This window comes from Pantherophis guttatus, chromosome 4, assembly GCF_059756535.1.
Source record: "Pantherophis guttatus breed Tessera chromosome 4, ASM5975653v1, whole genome shotgun sequence".
NCBI classification, from domain to species: domain Eukaryota; kingdom Metazoa; phylum Chordata; class Lepidosauria; order Squamata; family Colubridae; genus Pantherophis; species Pantherophis guttatus.
This window is the reverse complement of record NC_142066.1, coordinates 148,385,055-148,403,751: the sequence shown is the minus strand read 5'-3', so window position 1 is coordinate 148,403,751 and position 18,697 is coordinate 148,385,055. Positions and strand designations below refer to the sequence as shown.

The following is an 18,697-nucleotide window of genomic DNA, read 5'->3' as shown; positions in this document are numbered from 1 at the left end:
GTTTATAGCTAATCCTGATTGATTAGTTATTTCAAAAGACTAGCTATTTCAAAGAATAGCTTTCCAAAACCCACCATTTATAATCCACCCAAATCTACACGAAAATCATTTGTTTACATTTTATAACGCAGTAGTGAATATGCTACACAGATTCTTCAAGGGATAAATTCCAGTATTTAGGATTATTTTTAACAAATGACCACTGCCTTTTAAAAAGCAATTAAACAGCTATAAACCTTCTAGCTTTTCAGACATTCCATAGATGTTTCTTAGGTGGCTTCACTCTTTCTACATTTTGGTCAAGGAAATCTTTGTCTTTGTGTGCATTTCTTCATATATCTATAAGAGCAAATGTAAATTCTTTAAAAAAAAGTCACGGAATATAGTAAAACAGTTGTGTTTTCTAAAAAGCAAATGAATTTTTTGAAATGTTGCCATATTTGTAATTTCAGACATGTTTAGTGGGTTTTCGTGGAATTTCAGACAGAGATTGTGTCTGAGATGGAGGATTTATGTTCTGAAAAGCTTGCAAAAAGAATGTAGTTGACACTCCTATAAATTCTAAGGGAACCCTGTGTTGGAAAACACATAGGAAAGTGGTTCTTTAAGCAGAAAGAAGGAGGCAGCTGACAATCTTTAGAAGGTGGACTTCCCATTTCTTCTCAAATATAGCTACAACCGATCCAAAGAACTCTGTATCTTTTCTATCTCCTTCTAACTGACTTGCCCAAAATAAGGGCCTACTATTTTGACTTAATTGGTTGTTGCATTTTCACCCTGCTTTCTCAAATGAGCATTTGTCTCCCAAGCCAAGCTAGATGACATTCTCCCAAGCCAAGCTAGATGACGGCATCTAAAGTACACCAGAAAAAAAGCTCAAAGCTATTGAATATAGCTTGAAGGTTAGAACACATCCGGTCTATACTATTGCTTAGAGCAAGATTTGAGTTACTGGACTCCATGGGCAAATGTGGCCACTTCCACCACTTGCCATATCACGAGAGGATTTTCATATCCAATATCCCAACCACTGAAAACATTGCTCATGCATTATTCATCTGTCAGTTATGTGTCCCCTTTAGATTTATAATCTCTGTTGGAAAAAAAACAGCCCAAAGGGAACTGAATTACAGATTTTGTATTTCCTCCTGGGCTCTAATGTACTGTACGTATTGTAAACAGACTGCTAAGTTCATTATTCAAGCAGTGGTCCTATGAACCTGATACATTGAATAGATTGGGGTACGCTGTAAGGGAGATTATACTAATATATTTATATATTATCACTTTATTTCCTCCTATCTATCTTATTCTGAAATTATAGTATGTATTTTATTGATAAGGCTTCAAGACTAAGCAATAAATAAACTATTACGACTTCTACTACTATTACTACTACTATTATTGTATTGTTGCTAAGATCACAAAATGGGTATTTTGATGTGTTGGACTTGATTTTTTTAAAAAAATCTCACCTTTTTATGTTTGCCAAAGCATCCTATGTTAGGAGGACATCTTTCTCCTCAGATTTAAAATCTAAAAGAAAGGAGAAGATAGAGGAGAGGAAACAATGCTTTTTCCTAAGGCCAGAATGATAGTAAAGCATACACTGACCTTTACATTCACTTGCTTGGACTCACTTCTAATTATTGTTCAGGAGATGGATGGGGCCTATTTCAGTGCTTTTATTTTCCTTCTTATTTGGTGTAAATAGGAAGAGAATAAAACACAAATCTCTGCTTTCCATCGAAAGGATAAACATAGCATATTTCCACTCCAGACACACACTCACTCCTGCATAGTTCTCTAGGTGTGCAGTGCCTGGGACATATAGCATCATGATTTCTGCCAGAATAGCGAGGATTGTTTGCATGCTGTAAAAAAGAATAGAAAGGCCAAATAAAATCTCAAATATTTGTTATTCAGTGTTCTAAAATGAATCTTGATTGTTAAAATCAGGTTCTTTTTCTAAAATTGAACTATAGAAATCTTGAGAAACATCTTCACTGTTAAACCGTTCAGTATATTCCTGAACAAACATTTTGCTAGGCATCATCCATTAGTTTCTGTCTATATGTATGTATGTATGTATGTATGTATCAATAGTGGGTTTCAATTTCGTTCGCTACCGGTTCGTTCGTGGGCGCGTGTATGCATGCAACACTTCTGCACATGCGCAGAAGCTTCTGCGCATGTGCAGAGATGTCCAGGTGGGTGGTCAGAATCTGGTGCCGCTGCTATTGGTTTACCCGATCCGTGGCGAACCGGTAGCAACCCACTACTGGTATGTATGTTTTAGAAGTATAGGTATTCCTTAACTTAGAATGAGTTGCTTAGCAATCATTCACAGTTCCGGAAGACCTACCTGGGAGGGGTAATTATGATCCGGATTCGAAGTTTCAACTGTTCTCCCCCTCCCCACCTTGTGGTCACATACCTGAACTTCAGGTGCTGGTCAATATGGCTGCATTTGCAGCCGTTTGCAATATCCCGCAGTCACATGACTACGGTTTACAATAATTTTGCCAAAAACTGACACTTACTTCCCATAGTGAACCATTGGTTTGCTTAACAACTGCAGTATTTGCTTAACTATGTCACAAAAAAATGTTAAATTTAATGGGTAGGCTCCATTGTAATTGTAAGTAAAGAATTATCTGTGTAATGTTGTTGAGCTTTTCGTTGTAGAATGTTTGGGACAAAACCTAATGCTTATTTCCATTCAGAGATAATATTTTCTCCCCTTCTCTAAAAATCACCCTTGTTGAAACCGGTTTTCATTTTGCTTGTCTGTTTTGGACACAGCCTTGAAATATTGTTAATTTGGCCAAGTAATATTAATCTCAATCTGTGATTTGATATACTGCATTTGAAGCACCAGTATTAGGCCTTCTCTGATCAATGCATAGTTTTCTGTATTGGAGATTGTTTGACATCTCCCTCTAGTTGCTGTGAGAGCAGAATTGGGGAAGTGGGGAGCATGTTAATAAATAAAATAAAAAAAAACCACATGATATATAAATTCCAAGTTTGGGAGCTTGGCAGAGGAGTAATTGAGGATGATTCTTGGGCAAGAAAAAATATATATTGTTGGACAATAAAAATAATACATTGTTTTCATGTGTACAATATGCAGTGATAAATAGTATACAGTTAAGGATAAGATTATTTTTTCTTAGAAGTCTATAAAACATGCAATCAGTAATGAAAAGTATATATTTAAATTATTACATCAATAGCCCCTTAAAGCTAATGAATCTAGTGCCACATAAACTTTTGTGGATCATAATCTACTTCAACCAAAGTTTAAGCAATATTAAACTTACTAATTTTAAGTTACTAAGGCTCTTCATTGTTGTACTATAAAATATTAAGACAGCGACACGTTTAGTAATCTTTTCAATGAAGAGTGGCAGCGGGACTATTAAGAATGAAGTTTGGGAAATATATAAAATTTTGTGGTTGATATAATGGAATCTTCTTGTACCCCTTTTAAATAACTACTAAAGTAATAGTTGCTTGTATTAGAAATAACATATGAGGTGTTCTTGAAAGTTAAAAATAAAGTGTTCTCTTTTTTTCATTTGCTTGCAAATGAGTGAATTTGAATGCTTATCAAAATAAAATACCTCACCCCCTCATTCCACTTCCGATATGATTAATGTGGTCCAGCTCAGATCAAGGTGTGAAACAGGATGTTGCCACACACAGGGAAAACATCCATCACACCTTGTGCTAAGATGATTCCTTTGTTATTTCACTCCAGAAATTACAAGCTCAGTCTTACTCCAACCGTACATCCTAAATCTGGAATATCCTATCGGAATCTTGAAATTATGCAGTATTAGAATTCATAGTTTTTGTACTATCACCATGTATAAGCTTCTTCTCAAGGTGTATATAGGTGATGAATCTATACTGAAAAATCATTTGTTCCTTCGAAAAGCATTCTATTAGATGTATATTTGGCAATTGGATACCATCTCTTTCAGCTACCTTGATAGTGTACATGCCACGCCAAGCATTCATGTTTAGAGAAATAGATACTGTAAGGTCCATGGTTCTCTCTGAGCTTGGTTATTTCCTTGCAGACGTTTCATTACCCAACATCATCAGTGCAACAAGAGAGTCGGGTTTGCTCTCTATTTAAATAGCCACTAGTATATAAACCACAAACCCCAGTCCTTTCTAGCACTGATTATATTATCTAGTTGAGTAATGAAACATCTTCAGAAAGAGAGCACCAAGGATCACTTAATTCAATAGAGCTACATATATTCTCTTCTCTCAGAAACAAATGCTTTCTCCTGTCTAAGCTTGCTAAATTCTAAGCTAAATTCTACAAAGCGGAGAGGGCTTTGTTTTCATATCTTCCCATGCTTTTGGTTCCCAAGAGCATGCTAAAATGTGAAGAACATGGAAAGGCAAATGACCCTATCCCACCAAAAGCTTACAGCAAGTGTACGTGTATTATTAAGCTCATTTAAGTCAGTCATGGCACAGCCTACTTTGTATGAAAGCGTGGAAGAGTTCTACTGCCCAGGATAAATCCTTCCAATTAAGCTTAGCAAATCCCAGGCCACTTATACACGGTACTGAACAGTGTGTAAGCCGCCTAGAGCTGCCTCTGGTGAGATGGATGGCATACAAGTGTAACACATAAATAAGTAGGATGGCTGCTTCCCTAAAGTACAAGAAAGCCCATGTTCATTCTTATTGTCTAGTGCAGGAGTCTTGTCTCCAATACTTTTGGCTAACTCAGAAGTAAACAGGATATAGTTCTACCCATTTGCAACTGAGCTGGTGGTTTCCAAGAAGGCAGAGCTTTGGGATCTGTTTGCTAGGAATTTTTGGAGTGTATATGCAAAAGGTGTATATCTGAAAGGTGCTGGGGAATAGAAACCTTCTATCCGAATATAGTAATTCCATTTAATTGTCATTGCTAAAATCCAGTCCTTTTTCCTTAAATTCTTTTGCAATGGCACTTGAGCAGGATATTACTGCAACACGTAGAAGGCTAAAAATAAAAGTCACATTGAGGCCTTAGCAGCCCAAATATGACAACTAAAGTTGTGTGCTTAATGAATGCCTTTTATTTTAAAGGAATGTGCAGTGTAGATCTGATTTAAGCAGAATTTTGCTTCTCAAGTGAAACTGCCAGCAATTGACCTTGGCGCCTTCAGCCAAGGGACTATCTTATCAACACACCTTTGTTCAGAAAACACTAAAAATATATTCCTCTAAACATTGATAGATGATTTCTTTGTTGATCTTTTTTCATTGTGCAATGTTGCCATCCAGTGGCTAGAAAGCATGATTCGCTCTGTCAGCTCCTTTCAGAACACCAGCTAATACAATAAGGAATATTATATGGCCGTTTGGATTAAAAACAAAAGCGCTACTGGCTGTTAATAGAATAGGCAGCTAGTATTGAAATTCTGAGAAATATGAAATATAGCCTCTCTGCAACTGAGTTAGTTCATGAAAGTAAAAAACATATAGATGTGGGGCCTTTTATTATGCTAGTAGCAAGTTCAGGATAGTACCCACCACCATCGTATATTGTAAGTACCTGTGTAGACCTAAACCTTAGATTTTTTTTTTCCAGTCAGTCCAGGAATGAGTGATTACTCTGTGTTGGTTGAGGTTCATTGTTTGCTGCTTATGGAGCAGGTTGAAGAAACATGAATCACAGGGACTTCCCCTGTGATCTTCACTCTGGTGTTTCCAAAGAGAAGCACACGGTTCATGGATAGCTGTTCGTCAGAGGCATCATAAAATTGGAGCAGAAGGGTTAGTATGTAAAGATGTACTTTTGAAGCATATTCATGGATTCCTTGATGCTTCTTGAGTTAACCTTAACTTCTGCACTGATATGGTTTAGAAATTCCACTCTTAATAAACTCATAGCCAAGAGAATTTTCCACCACACTGAAGAAATAACATGGAAACAATGACATCACCCAATTATTTAGAAACAATCCTGAGGTCTGTCGTTACCTGTGAACCCATCAGTTTGTTCAAAGTTGTGTTTTTAAGCCATTCTACAATTAAGTTAGACAATAAAAACTTGATGAGAGAGACAACTGGTTTTAATGTTAATATTTTCTGTTGCCTTGAGTTATAGCTGTTAAAACTCTTTTAATTGGGGTAAAAAGGAATAAAGCCATGCTGTTCTGTATTTTAATTTCAGGGTGATGTGGAAAAAAAAAAACCAGTTCTGAACTTTTTCTGCATTATTAACAGACTAACAGAGTTGGGAGGGACCTTGGAAATCTTCTAGTCCAACCCCCTGCTCAAGCAGGAAACTCTATACCAGGGGTGTCAAACTCTATTTCATTGAGGGCTGCATCAGGGTTGTGTTTGATCTTGGGGGGTGGAGGCGGAGTGGGCGTAGCCAGGGTGGGCATGGCCAGCTCAATGTCACTCGTGTCGGGGGTGCCTGTGATGGCCTGAGCACTTTGCCAGAGAGTGTGGGCTCCCGAGCTCCGTTTTTGGCTGTGACACCCTCCTGCAAGGGCCGCATACAGCCCTCCTGAGCTCTGTTTTTGCTGGCAGAGGCACCGTGGGCCAGTCCTTCGTTGTTTCCAGAGCAGCCCCACAGGCCAGATCTAACCACCCTGCATGCCAGATCTGGCTCCCGGGCCTTCAGTTTGACACCCCTGCTCTATACCATTTTAGATAATTGGTTATCCAATCTCTTCTTAAAAACTTAAAAGAGCCTTGGTGGCGCAGCAGACTAAAGTGCTATTAAGCACCAGCAGCCTGCAATTACTGCAAGTTCAAATCTCACCAGGCTCAAGGTTGACTCAGCCTTCCATCCTTTTGAGGTAGGTAAAATGAGGACCCGGATTGTGGGGGCAATAAGCTGACTTTGTATAAAAAAGAACACCGCTTAGGAGGGGGCTGAAGGGCCTACTAAGCAGGTATATACAAAAGTATGAAGGCTATTGCTTAACGCATTGTAAGTCGCCCTGAGTCTCCGGAGAAGGGCGGCATATAAATCGAACCAATTAATAATAATAATAATAATAATAATAATAATAATAATAATAATAATAATAATAATAATAATAATACAACAACAACAACAACAACTTCCAGTGTTGGAGCACCTACAACTTATAGAGGCAAGCTTCTATAAGGAGGCACGTGTAAGATACACTCCTCATATATTAGCATGCTCATATATTAGCATGCATACAAAGAATATTGCTAATTGCTAACATTTTAAAATAATCCATATTCAATAATAAATAATAAAACAGGTTTTATAAATAGGAAAATAGATTATTTTGTAAGTCTCTCACATTTTGTTGGCCAGATTGTGGTAGCAAAATTATTGAGGCAAAGGGTAATTTAAAAAACAAAACAAAACAAAACTTCATTAAATTTCAGAAACAAACATTAAAATACATAAAGCATAAAAGAAAAAGGGGAGGTGAATAATAGTTAAGTTAAAAAGTGATAAAAATACATCAGTTTAGCCCATTTATAAAAACAGTGCGGTTAGGGAGGAGAACAACTCATTCTAGAGATAAATTTGCTGTTTCCAGCGTAAAGTTCCTAACCTTTGATTTGCCTTTTATGCTAAATGAGATACATCCTTCCTCTCTTGTGATGCTCAAAAGTTAGCCAGTTTCCAGGAAGTAAGAGATTGTAAACTAAAGGTAAGTTTATCTTTCCACAAAATCTAAAAGGAAGAATTTCAGTTCTTTCAAGATAGAGGGTTCCCCTTCCCCCCCCTTCTTTTTTAAAGCCCTCTGGCTGGCAGAAGAGGAAGTATCACACTTAAAAAATCCATTCAAGGAAAGAGTGCTATAGAACAGGGTCTCCAAGCTTGGCCACTTTAAGCATGGCTGGCTGAAAAATTCTGGGAACTGAAGTCTTAAAGTGGCCAAGCTTGGAGACCCCTGCTATAGAATATTCTTCTGTTCATGAACATGTAGTCTTTGCCATTATACTCTGTTTCCCCCAAAGTAAGACATCCCCTGATAATAAGCCCAATCGGGCTTTTGAGTGCATGAAAATAAGGCCAAGCGTTTATTTCAGGGTTCAAAAAAAATATAAGACAGGGTCTTATTTTCCGGGAAACACGGTACTTGTTTCCAATTTCATTGAATTAGAACTGAAAGTGAGAGAAAATAGCCTCGGGGAAAATGTGTGGCTTTTAGGATCAGAATTAAGACTAACATGTCATTTGTGTTTAACCAAAGGGTTTCATTTGAGCTAAATAACTGACATCTCTGCATGCCTCTCCATTTTCAATGTTAGGGTCCAAAAGCACTGTTGGTCAAGCAAAAGTTTTTGAAAACATGTTTTCATCTTGAAATGGTTTTTATTTCTTAACACTATACAGTAACTACTTCTCTTTGCTGTGCTTCCTAGTTATTAACTCCTGTCTCCTCACCATCCTAGGCAGCTGATTCATGATCCAGCAAAGAAAACACGCACGTAATTTGGCACCACCTGGAATGACACCATGCTTAATGAGTATTATTAGGTGTGGTTAAGAACATGAGCTCAGCTGTGTATTCGAGGTCTAACAACTCTTTCATTTCTAAAATGTTTTTTCAGTAGTTAAATACTCTTATTTTTTAGCCTATTTGATTTGTTCTGTTTCATTCAGAACATAGTTCAAAGAATGAAACATTCATAAATCTTAGTCCTTTGGAATATATGGTGTTTTTTTCTTTGATTTGGGCATCACTCAAATTCTTCTAACAGTAGTTTCCACATGAAGACCAAAAGAAAATATGGTATCAGCTTTCAAGTATCAGAAGGATTGTCACACCAAAGAGGGCAGGATCAGATCTAGTGTGTTAACCCTACAGAGAATGTAGGTTCATACTAGCTGTCAGTAGGAACTTCCAAATTGTATAAGTGGGTCAGCCAGTGAATCAGGCTGGCATAAGAAGTGGTGAGTTTTACTTTACTAGAGATCTTCAGACAGGAGCTGTCATTTGTCAATGATACAATGATCCTGTACTCAGCAGCGGGCTTGACTAGATAATTACTGAAGTCACTCAACTCAGTCACTCTATGACTGTGATGGCGAACCTATGGCGCCCGTGCCACAGGTGACACATAAGAGCCCTCTCTGCAGGCATGCCAGCCGTCGCCCCAGCCCAGCTGCACCGTGCATGTGTGCGTGCCTCTCACTGGCTAGCTGGTCTTTGGGTCTGCCGTGCATGTGTGTGGGGGGGGCGCATATGTGGGGGGGCACATGCACGGATGGCGCTCGCATTGCATTTTGGGGCCTTGCGCGACGCCCCTGCGCCCCATTATGGCTTCCAGGTTGGTGCAGGAGGCCTTCCAGGCCCAAAACGGTGCACGACGACAAAAAGGTTAGCCATCACTGCTCTATGACTTTTCTTCTTAGTTATAGCAAATATTCATATTTGTTTGGTTTTTTTTTTTTTTTTGCTTTGTAATAGTTTGCCCACAAAGAGTCTCTCCTAGTTGGTTACCAATCTAGACAAATTCAATATGTACAATATCTAAAATTCTGACTCTTTACCTACTGCCCCTTCTGACTTATTACAATAACAGGGTACACAGAACTGGATTCAGCAGCTTATGCATTTCTCAGATTGGAGGATAGTATCAGTTCAGTTGCTTCACAAGAAATGGAGCCTAGATTGTAAGATGAAAGCAACAATAGGCAGCAGGTTAGAGATGTATAGGTGGGAAGTCTGATACAACAACTGCGATTCTTGTCTTTTATGAAATCTTGTCTCATAAAATTACAGGGAATCATAAAGGATTCTTTGGTTCTTTCCACCCATCTTATCTGTTTGCATTAGTTTTCTCTTGCTCTACTACAGTTGGCTCCTCCCTAGTAGGGTCTCTGACTATCTTTTCTTTTTTAAAAAAATTCTCTTTTAAGAAAAAGACATCATTGTTAACCTCATTATCAAGAGCCTTGGTGGAGCAGTGGACTAAAGCGCTGTTAAAATAGCACTTAGCTACCAGCTGCCTGCAATTACTGCGAGTTCAATTCTCACCAGGCTCAAGGTTGACTCAGCCTTCCATCCTTCCGAGGTAGGTAAAATGAGGACCCGGTTTGTGGGGGCAATAAGCTGACTTTGTATAAAAAGAACACCGCTTAGGGGGGTGCGAAAGCCCTACTAAGCTGGTATATACAAAAGTATGAAGGCTATTGCTTAAAAGCATTGTAAGCCACCCTGAGTCTCCGGAGAAGGGCGGCATATAAATTGAACCAATAAATAAATAAATAAATAAATCAATCAATCAATCAATCAATCAATCAATCAATCAATCAATCAATCTGTTACTAGTATTTCAGAATACTGGCTGCATATCTAAACTACTTGGCACATCATAACTTGTAGATTTTAAGATGATTTTCAGGCACTGTGAGTGGGGTGGTATCTTAACATGGAGAAATGCTGCTTGGTTACACATGAAGAAACTGAAGCACAAAAAAAACCTGAAGCGATTGGCTCCTTTCAACTTCCAACCCAACTCTGGATTTGGATTACAGACTTGGATGCAGAAGTGTCCAAAAGTCAGATGACATCGATGGGGATCAAGATGATGGTTTGATCAAGTCTTGTTTATGTGCAATGCATCTGTCGAACTTTATGACCACACCCTTTGGCCATGTCTTAGATGGTGCTTTGACCAGACCTCAGAAACACCCTGCTTAGATGCTTCTTTGCTTTGCTTTTATTTTCCATGACACACGAAGCCCACCTGTTTGGCCAGCTCCTTCCTGTCTTGAATGGTTTTGTTTTCTTCCCTTCTTCAGGTGTCCCCGATGAAGAAGTTTTTGCAGCAGAATGCAGCCGCAGAGGACAAAATGCTTTGCCTTTCCAGCCAGCTAATGTCCGTTCTCCAAAGTCCCTGAAGCCCACCACCTACCCTAAGCATGTCTTTCACTGTAATAGCGATGAGGACGACGACTCGGTGACGACCAACTGGGAGAGCCCCTTTTATTCATCAGGTGTGCACAAAACAGGGCACGAGAAGCGAGTAATTAAACGGGAACTGGTGGGAAAACCAGGGGAAAAAGATTCAAGTAATAGAGAGAAACTGAAAGAGAAGAAGCGAAGGAAACCATGGGGCTGCATCCTGATTTAGAGATAGCATTTCATGTGCATTCTTTCATCCTCTGAGAGGCTGCAGAGTATTTTGAGTCCCATCTCCCCACCCCCACCCTCACCCCGCAAATTGCAAAAAATACCCAGGTAAAATCCAGCCTCTATGCCAATAGCTATGAAGAGCTAAACTGCATCTTGTGCTGTTAGTTGGCATTTTGTCTACCTTCCTTGCTTCATATTCAGGCTTGGCAATTACTGAATAATCTTGAATCTTGGAGTGTGTGGGGTCAAACTTTTCTACCGTTACTTTTCATGGAAGGCTCATGTGCATCTTTATATTTTCTTTTGCAAACGAAGAGTTGAGATGCAGAGCAGCCTGCTCAGTTTTTTGTTCATTTCAGTCATTGCCAGATCTAAAAAAATACCTAATTTGCAGATTAATGCTACAAGACTCAAGTTTTCTTTGGCATCCAGGCTTAACAAGAGCTTTAACATGAGTAATCTGTTGTTTATACCCTATTTGTTTTACTGGCTGCCATCATAGGAGAGGCAAGTACATTAAATTGCTGTTTTATGAACGTGCTGAAATGAGAAATTGCAGCACTGTATACGTGGTTACACAATCATTCAGTTTCTTTTGCTCTACTACAACTTAGAATTTCTGTTAGAAAATGGTTGGGGTCTCTCCCCGCCCCCCCCCTCCCAAGAAAGCTCTCTCCCAATTTGTTATGCAGGGCATCCATTCTCCCTTCCAAGCCTTATGGAAATTGGGGAAAAAATTCATCTGTAGATCAAAAGACCATAGGTAGTCTTTGTTTAGTGACTTCCTTGTTTAGTGACCCTAAGCAGCAATGAAAGTGAAGGGAAAGGAACTTTAAAACCAATCCTTTGCATTTACAACCTGTGTAGATTTGTAAAGCAAAGGAAAGTTGAAGCAAGATCATGAGCGAAGTCATGGTTTCACTTAGCAGCTATTTTGCTTAATGACAAATTGCCAGTCCTAACTGGGGTTGCTAAACGAGGACTACCTATCTGACTCTGTGAGAATGATCTTGAACTTTCAGAGTATCCCTTTCAGGGCTTTGCAATTCATTGAGAATTGAGGTTTTCTTTTTTTTTTTTTTAAGGAATTTTTTAAATGTGTACATTTAAGAATTCAGAAACAGCTACAAGAATTGTTAATGCTTCACTTCACACTCATAACATCTGCTCTCCTATGATTTCAGTCTCAACTGAGTTGCATCTATTGCTTCTGTAATGGTGGGGGGGGGGAAATTATAGGCTCAGGTAGACCAACTTCCTGGCTTTTCTTCATCTCTCATCTGGGCTTAGGAAAAAGCAACAGTGGACTTGTTGCAACTTTAGAACACTTTTTGTTGTTGTTTATTAAAGGATCCCTGCCTCCTTCTTGCTGTTCTTCATGTCCACAGAGGCCACTCCTAGCCACAAAGGTTTGGGATACTGCACAGATTGGGAGTGATCAATTGTCAGAAACAGTGTGTTGTTTTCACAACCTAAAGGATGATGCCTTCTGTAGCTTATTAACAGAACAAAAGAAGGATAGCCACCCCTGCCTCCAGATAGCAGAGCTGATGCAGCAAGCATTGTGTCTGTCACCCCCGTTGCAGCTGGACAGCTTTTGCTTGGTGGCTTCAAATAGTCATTATCAGATCTCTGCACAATTTCCCACAGCCTACTATTTGTCATTTTAAAATGCTAAACGTACCACACTACAATAGACAGTGCCCATTCTTTCAGCAATGGACAAGCAAGGCGAGAGGGGTTTGTGGAAATGACAATTGTTGTGACTGTTAAATAGATAGATAGATAGATAGATAGATAGATAGATAGATAGATAGATAGATAAAATTTATATTTTGCTGAATATAAATTTGGTATAAAATGGTTTGTCATGACTGCGACTGCTTGAGGGCTCCTGGATTGGAGCTGAAAGGCAAAAGGGAGCAGAATGTCCCCTCCCACATGTTGGGGTAGACCAAGCTCCGGATGAATCCGTTGCCAGGATCGGGAGCAATTAAAAGAAATGAACGAATTTGCTGATCAGCTTTTTCCAGAATCAGTTATTAGAAGGTGGTGTAGCGTATTTATTAGTTGAACATCTAATTGCTGTCATCAGATTATGACTAATTCAGTATCCAGCTAAAGCCACCCTTGAGTATTCATTGACAGGAATTGCTGCTGTGGAAGAAGCAATACAAGCAGTCCTGACTTATAACCATCTGTTTAACGATGATTGAAAGTTAGAACAGCAATGAAAAAAGTGACTTATGACTGGTCCTCAAAGTTATTTTATTGATTCGATTTATATGCCACCCTTCTCTGGAGACTCAGGACGGCTTACAATGCGTTAAGCAATAGCCTTCATATTTTTTTGTATATGCCTGCTTAGTAGGGCTTTCATACACCCCCCCCCCCCAGTGGTGTTCTTTTTTATACAAAGTCAGCTTATTGCCCTCACAATCCGGGTCCTCATTTTACCTATCTCGGAAGGATGGAAGGCTGAGTCAACCTTGAGCCTGGTGAGATTTGAACTTGCAGTAATTGCAGGCAGCTGGCAGCTAAGTGCTACTTTAACAGCACTTTAGTCCACTGCGCCACCAAAGCTCTTATGACTGTTATACCACTCTTGTAGCATCGTGATTGTGATTTAGCAATCAGCTCCTATTTTACAACAGTTGCAGCATTCTGCAGTCAAGTGATCATAATTTGTGACCTTTCCAGCTAGCTTCCAATAAGCCGAGTCAATGAAGGAAGCTGGACTTGCTTAATGACAGCATGATTCAATTAATGACAGTGTGATTCAGTGAACAACTGTGTTAAAAATGGTTGTAAAATCAGGTCTGGTCATAGAATTGCATTGCTTAGTGACAAGATGGGCCAAAAATCTGGGATAACTACCTGTTAGATTCTCCTTTGCAAATTATCCAGCTGTGAGTTATAGCCCTCAGCTTTGGAAGTGAAGCTACTCTGCTTTTGCTACTGACTCTTGTTAAAAATAAGTGAGAAATAGCTTATAATAGAAGTAGAAACTCAAGCATCGAAAGAAGAATTGTGGGGTAGCTCGTAAGGACAAATCGAAATATTTTGTTACAGAGCAGTCTTTCTTTACTTGTCTTAACCATATATGTTTCTTTGGGGTAAAGGAAGATTATAAATCATAATTTTCAAGATGATGATGATGACAATGATGGAGAAGAAAGAAACCCACTTGTTCTTGTGTATGGCGTCCTCTCAAAAAACGAAATTTCCTTTGCTTGGTTTTAATTTGCTTATGCTAACTGGTGAATGTCCTGTAGCTTAGCTGAGCCACACTTTTTAGAAAGTTCTTGAGATGCAACTAGTTAAAAGAGTGAAGGTCTCTTGGTATATAGCAGGGGTGCCAATCTTGCGTCATCATAGTGGTGTCACATAACGTATGTGACTTTTCCCCCTTCGCTAAACCAGTCGTGGGTGTGGCCAGCATGTGACGCATCCGGCCCACAGGCCGCGAGTTTGATAGCCCTGGTATATAGTAAGCACTAGTTAATGCAATGAGTTGAATTATATTAGGAGGTGAAGTTTTGAGAGAATTTTTCCAGCTTCCTGGGCACGAATTCTCCCTTTCCCCAACAATATCATCCATCTTCTCCATGGTTGTGGAGAGCAATGCATGGAAAAAAGCTGGCTCTGCTTTTTCTGCATCTCCTTTTTGCCCAGGAAAGGACAAGAATGGCCAAACAAGAAGTTTTCACTCTTGTCCTTTCCTTTTCATTCTTCTGGATGTATTGAAAGCTGTACCTAGTTCATACTGCTTTGGCAAAGATTTAGAGTAGGCTGTTCAATTCATTTTCCATGAAAAGGTCCATGACTAAAGCTCAGGCCATGATTCATACCATAGAACAGAAGCCTTACAAGATGGCTTCTTAAAAAAAAAAAGAAGGGATTTCTGTGATAGGTATGCCTGTAGTGATGTCAGAGCTTCTAATGTTGTTTGAGGGTCCTACAGCAGGGCTGTCAAACTCCCGGCCCACCGGCCGGATGTGTCATGCACTGGCCACGCCCACGCCTGGTTTAGCGAAGGGGGGGAAAATCCTGATATGTCACGTGATGCCGCTGTGATGCCGCAAGTTTGACACCCCTGTCCTACAGCAAAGATGTGCCTTGTGGAATAGAAAGTAACATTGTAGATCCGATATCCTTGCAGTTGCCTAAGAAATTTGCTTCTATGCCTCTTTTCAGAGGATCTGGCTCACATTTTGAGGGAACAATCTTTATATTGGGGTAGTTCCAGGGGTGAAATCCAGCAGGTCCTGACAGGTTCTGGAGAACCAGTAGCGGAAATTTTGAGTAGTTCGGAGAACCAGCAAATATCACCTCTGGTTGGCCCCAGAGTGGGGTGGGAATGGAGATTTTGCAATATCCTTCCCCCAGGAATGGGAAGGGAATGGAGATTTTGTAGTATCCTTCCCCTGGAGTGGGGTGGGAATGGAGATTTTACTTCATCCTTCTCCCAAGAATGGGGAGGGAATGGGGATTTTGCAGTAACCTTCCCCTGGAGTGGGGAGGGAATGGAGATTTTACTTTATCCTTCCTCTGGAGTAGGGAGGGAATGGAGATTTTACAATATCCTTCCCCTGGAGTGGGGAGGGAATGGAGATATTACAGTATCCTTCCCCTGGAGTGGGGAGGGATTGGCCATTTTGCAGTATCCTTCCCCTGGAGTGGGTTGGGAATGGAGATTTTGCAGTATCCTTCTCCCAGGAATGGGGAGGGAATGGGAATTTTGCAGTAACCTTCCCCTACCACGCCCACCAAGCCACGCCCATCAAGCCATATCACACCCATGAAGTCACACCCACAGGTAGTAAAAAAAATTAGATTTCACCACTGGGTAATTCTGCTATATGAACAGTGTTTTACAAGCCATCTTTCCTCAGGACACAAAGAAGGCAGCAAGCGGAAGAAGCAGAAGCTGAGGGAGGAACAGAAGAAGAAGAAAGCGGCCAAGGCGCCATATTAGAATGGATTCTGATGTCCCCAGATGCTATTCTTTTGTTGTTCTTCCATTTGACCCAACCCAGGTTCTTGGTGCATATATTTCTTACAGCTATTCTCACTTAGAAAATGAGATAATAATTAAAATACACTAAAGTTGCACTATTATGCTTGAGCACCACATACATGTTGAAGTTGCGATATAAGACACCCCTGTTAGAAATTCCATCCCAGTTAGAGTAAACCAGTGTTAATGGTCAGGATGTCAGATACCGTAAAATAGAGTAGATTTTGATTAAAATTTTTGAAGACATAGTAACGCAATGGGGCCTTTTCACCTCTTCCTGTCCTGGGTTAAACATGTTTATTCAAAGTTTGGTAAGGTATAAGCAACATCGTTATTTTTTAAAAATAGCCATCGTGAATATTTTTTTGATTTCTGAAGAAACCCCAATAGAACCTTAACATATTTAAATTTGCGTCCAATGAGAATGGGATTAAATTATGCATTTAATCATACAGCTGAGAAATGTTTAGAGTTGGGATTGGATTTTTTTAATTTTACATTTATTTACCCCCAGGGGAAAAGTGGTTGACTTTCCATTTTGACCTGTGCTATTATTTATGTATGTTGCATTATGAAGAGCATCCTGTAATGATTGAACAGAATGCATTCACAATGAACGGTTTTGGGAACTAGATACTTGTGAGCATGATATCACCCCAATATTTCTTATCAAGACAAATTATAGCTGGCCTTGGAAACAGTACGTGATTGTCATTGACTGGGAATAAGCAGTCACTGCAAATTGCACAGTGCGTGTGATATAAAATAATCATAATTACATCTTGGCAGTCAAAATTCATCTCCTTTTAGCACATGAACGTATATGGCCAAATTGATCTATAATGTCATTCGTATACTAGATGTATCCAGATATAGCTAATTAGCTTGGGTGGGGCATGCACATACATAATTGGAAATTTAAGGATATAAATATAGTAAGATTACATAATCCCACCTGTATACATGTGTAATTTGCATGGTCCATGACTTCTTTTTAACCTCGTAACAAAATACTAAGCCAGAACCGTCTTCCAAGCATGGTTACTATGAGCTGCCTTCCTGCTATTTAATCTACAAATTAAAATAGTTGAATGTTTTGGTCTCTTTTTATAATTTCCTTTCCACCAATACATTGTGTTGCCTATTCTCTCTTATTGGAAACCCTCATTTTCTAGAGAAATTTTTTAATTACACCAAAATATTGTAGCTTAGGTCAGGAAGATGGTGATGTAAGTGGATTTACAGTACATATCTGGATTCAATTGTAATGCTTCTATTATGAAAATGTAATCTCGTGCAACTCATTAGGATATGTTTAAAAGAAACATGTCTGAATCAAAATGGAGAACCATTTTTTTGTTATGGAAATACCACTGAATTGTTGTGCTGTGTAACTAATATTTAAAGAAATAAAGTAAGTTCCCTTATTACTTAGCTCTTATTTTTTTAGTTTGATTTTTTTTTTTTTTGAAAGCAGAGAATAACCTCATTGGGACATAAAAATCAAATGGAAGATAATATATCTCAATCAATAAATACAGTGTTGAATGTTTTCTGGTTTGCAACAAAAAAAAATAATTGGGATTCTTACTGAGATGATAACAAGAAACCATGAAAATGGTTGTGGGCCTAAAAATTAGTAGCTTGGCCTTTTATTTAACTGAAGATTTCTAAATATTAGACTTGCACATAATTGTTTCAATTATAGAGCAGAAAATCTTACAAAATTTAAAAAAGAATTTAATATATTATTTATTTAATTTTATTATTTTTAAAGCTGATTGGTCAAGATGGTAGCTGTCGCTATGCCTTTTTTTACTTAATACACCTAACAAAGAACATGGTGTTGCCACTATCTTGAAATTCCCATATCAATGGATGCTTCTGATCCTAGAATTTCTCACCAAAGCAAAATCAGGTTAAAAGTTTAAAAAGATTTTGTAAGGAAAAGGGAGTGGGTATGGGGAAAGAGGGAAAAAAAGCAAATAGCCATCAATCTTTTATCCACCAAGAGTTAAATTCAGAAATTCAAAACCCTACCAATAATCACAGTAACAACTCTGGGCAGCGCCCACTGGTTTAGGAGATGCAAAGCATGGGCTAATCTATGGATTGTGTAGCCATGTTTTAATGATTCAGTCATAATTGACTGAGTTCCATAACAGACCAAGCTGAAAGCAGGTCATGATTTAGTGCAATCTGGGAATCCTGATAATTTGCCTTTTACCATGTCTGTGAAACACCGTTCTCCTCCAATACAGCATTTAGAAGCTTAATGTTTAACTTGATGGTTGATTTGATGGTTGGACCAGGTCTAGTTGGTAATATTAGTCAGTTGTGGCCAAAGATGTAAGATCCTTGACTTACAACCAGTCACTTAGTCAAAGCAGGGGTGAAATGCTCCCGGTTCGGACCGGATCACCCGATCCAGTAGCGATGGCAGTGGGTGGTTCGGAGAACCAGTAGCAGAAATCCCTGCCCAGCTGAGCCGCGCGATCATCAGAGGCTTTTTTGTTTACTTTTAAAAACATTTTTTCTACAACCTCTTCAGCCGAAGAGATTGTAGAAA

The 18,697-nt window shown here is 39.1% G+C and overlaps 1 protein-coding gene across 8 annotated transcripts in view; it reads left to right on the top strand.

Annotated features, from left to right (window-relative positions):
• DNAJB6 (DnaJ heat shock protein family (Hsp40) member B6) overlaps positions 1-17,558 on the top strand; it is a 62,986-nt gene extending 45,428 nt beyond the window's left edge. For all 8 annotated transcript variants that reach the window (XM_087893063.1, XM_087893061.1, XM_087893062.1 and 5 more), the window contains 2 exons: positions 10,775-10,969; positions 16,004-17,558. In XM_087893063.1, the coding sequence (XP_087749189.1) occupies positions 10,775-10,969; positions 16,004-16,086 (278 nt within the window). In that variant the 3' untranslated portion in view covers positions 16,087-17,558. The remainder of the gene's footprint in view (positions 1-10,774; positions 10,970-16,003) is intronic.
• Positions 17,559-18,697: the final 1,139 nt, after the last annotated feature.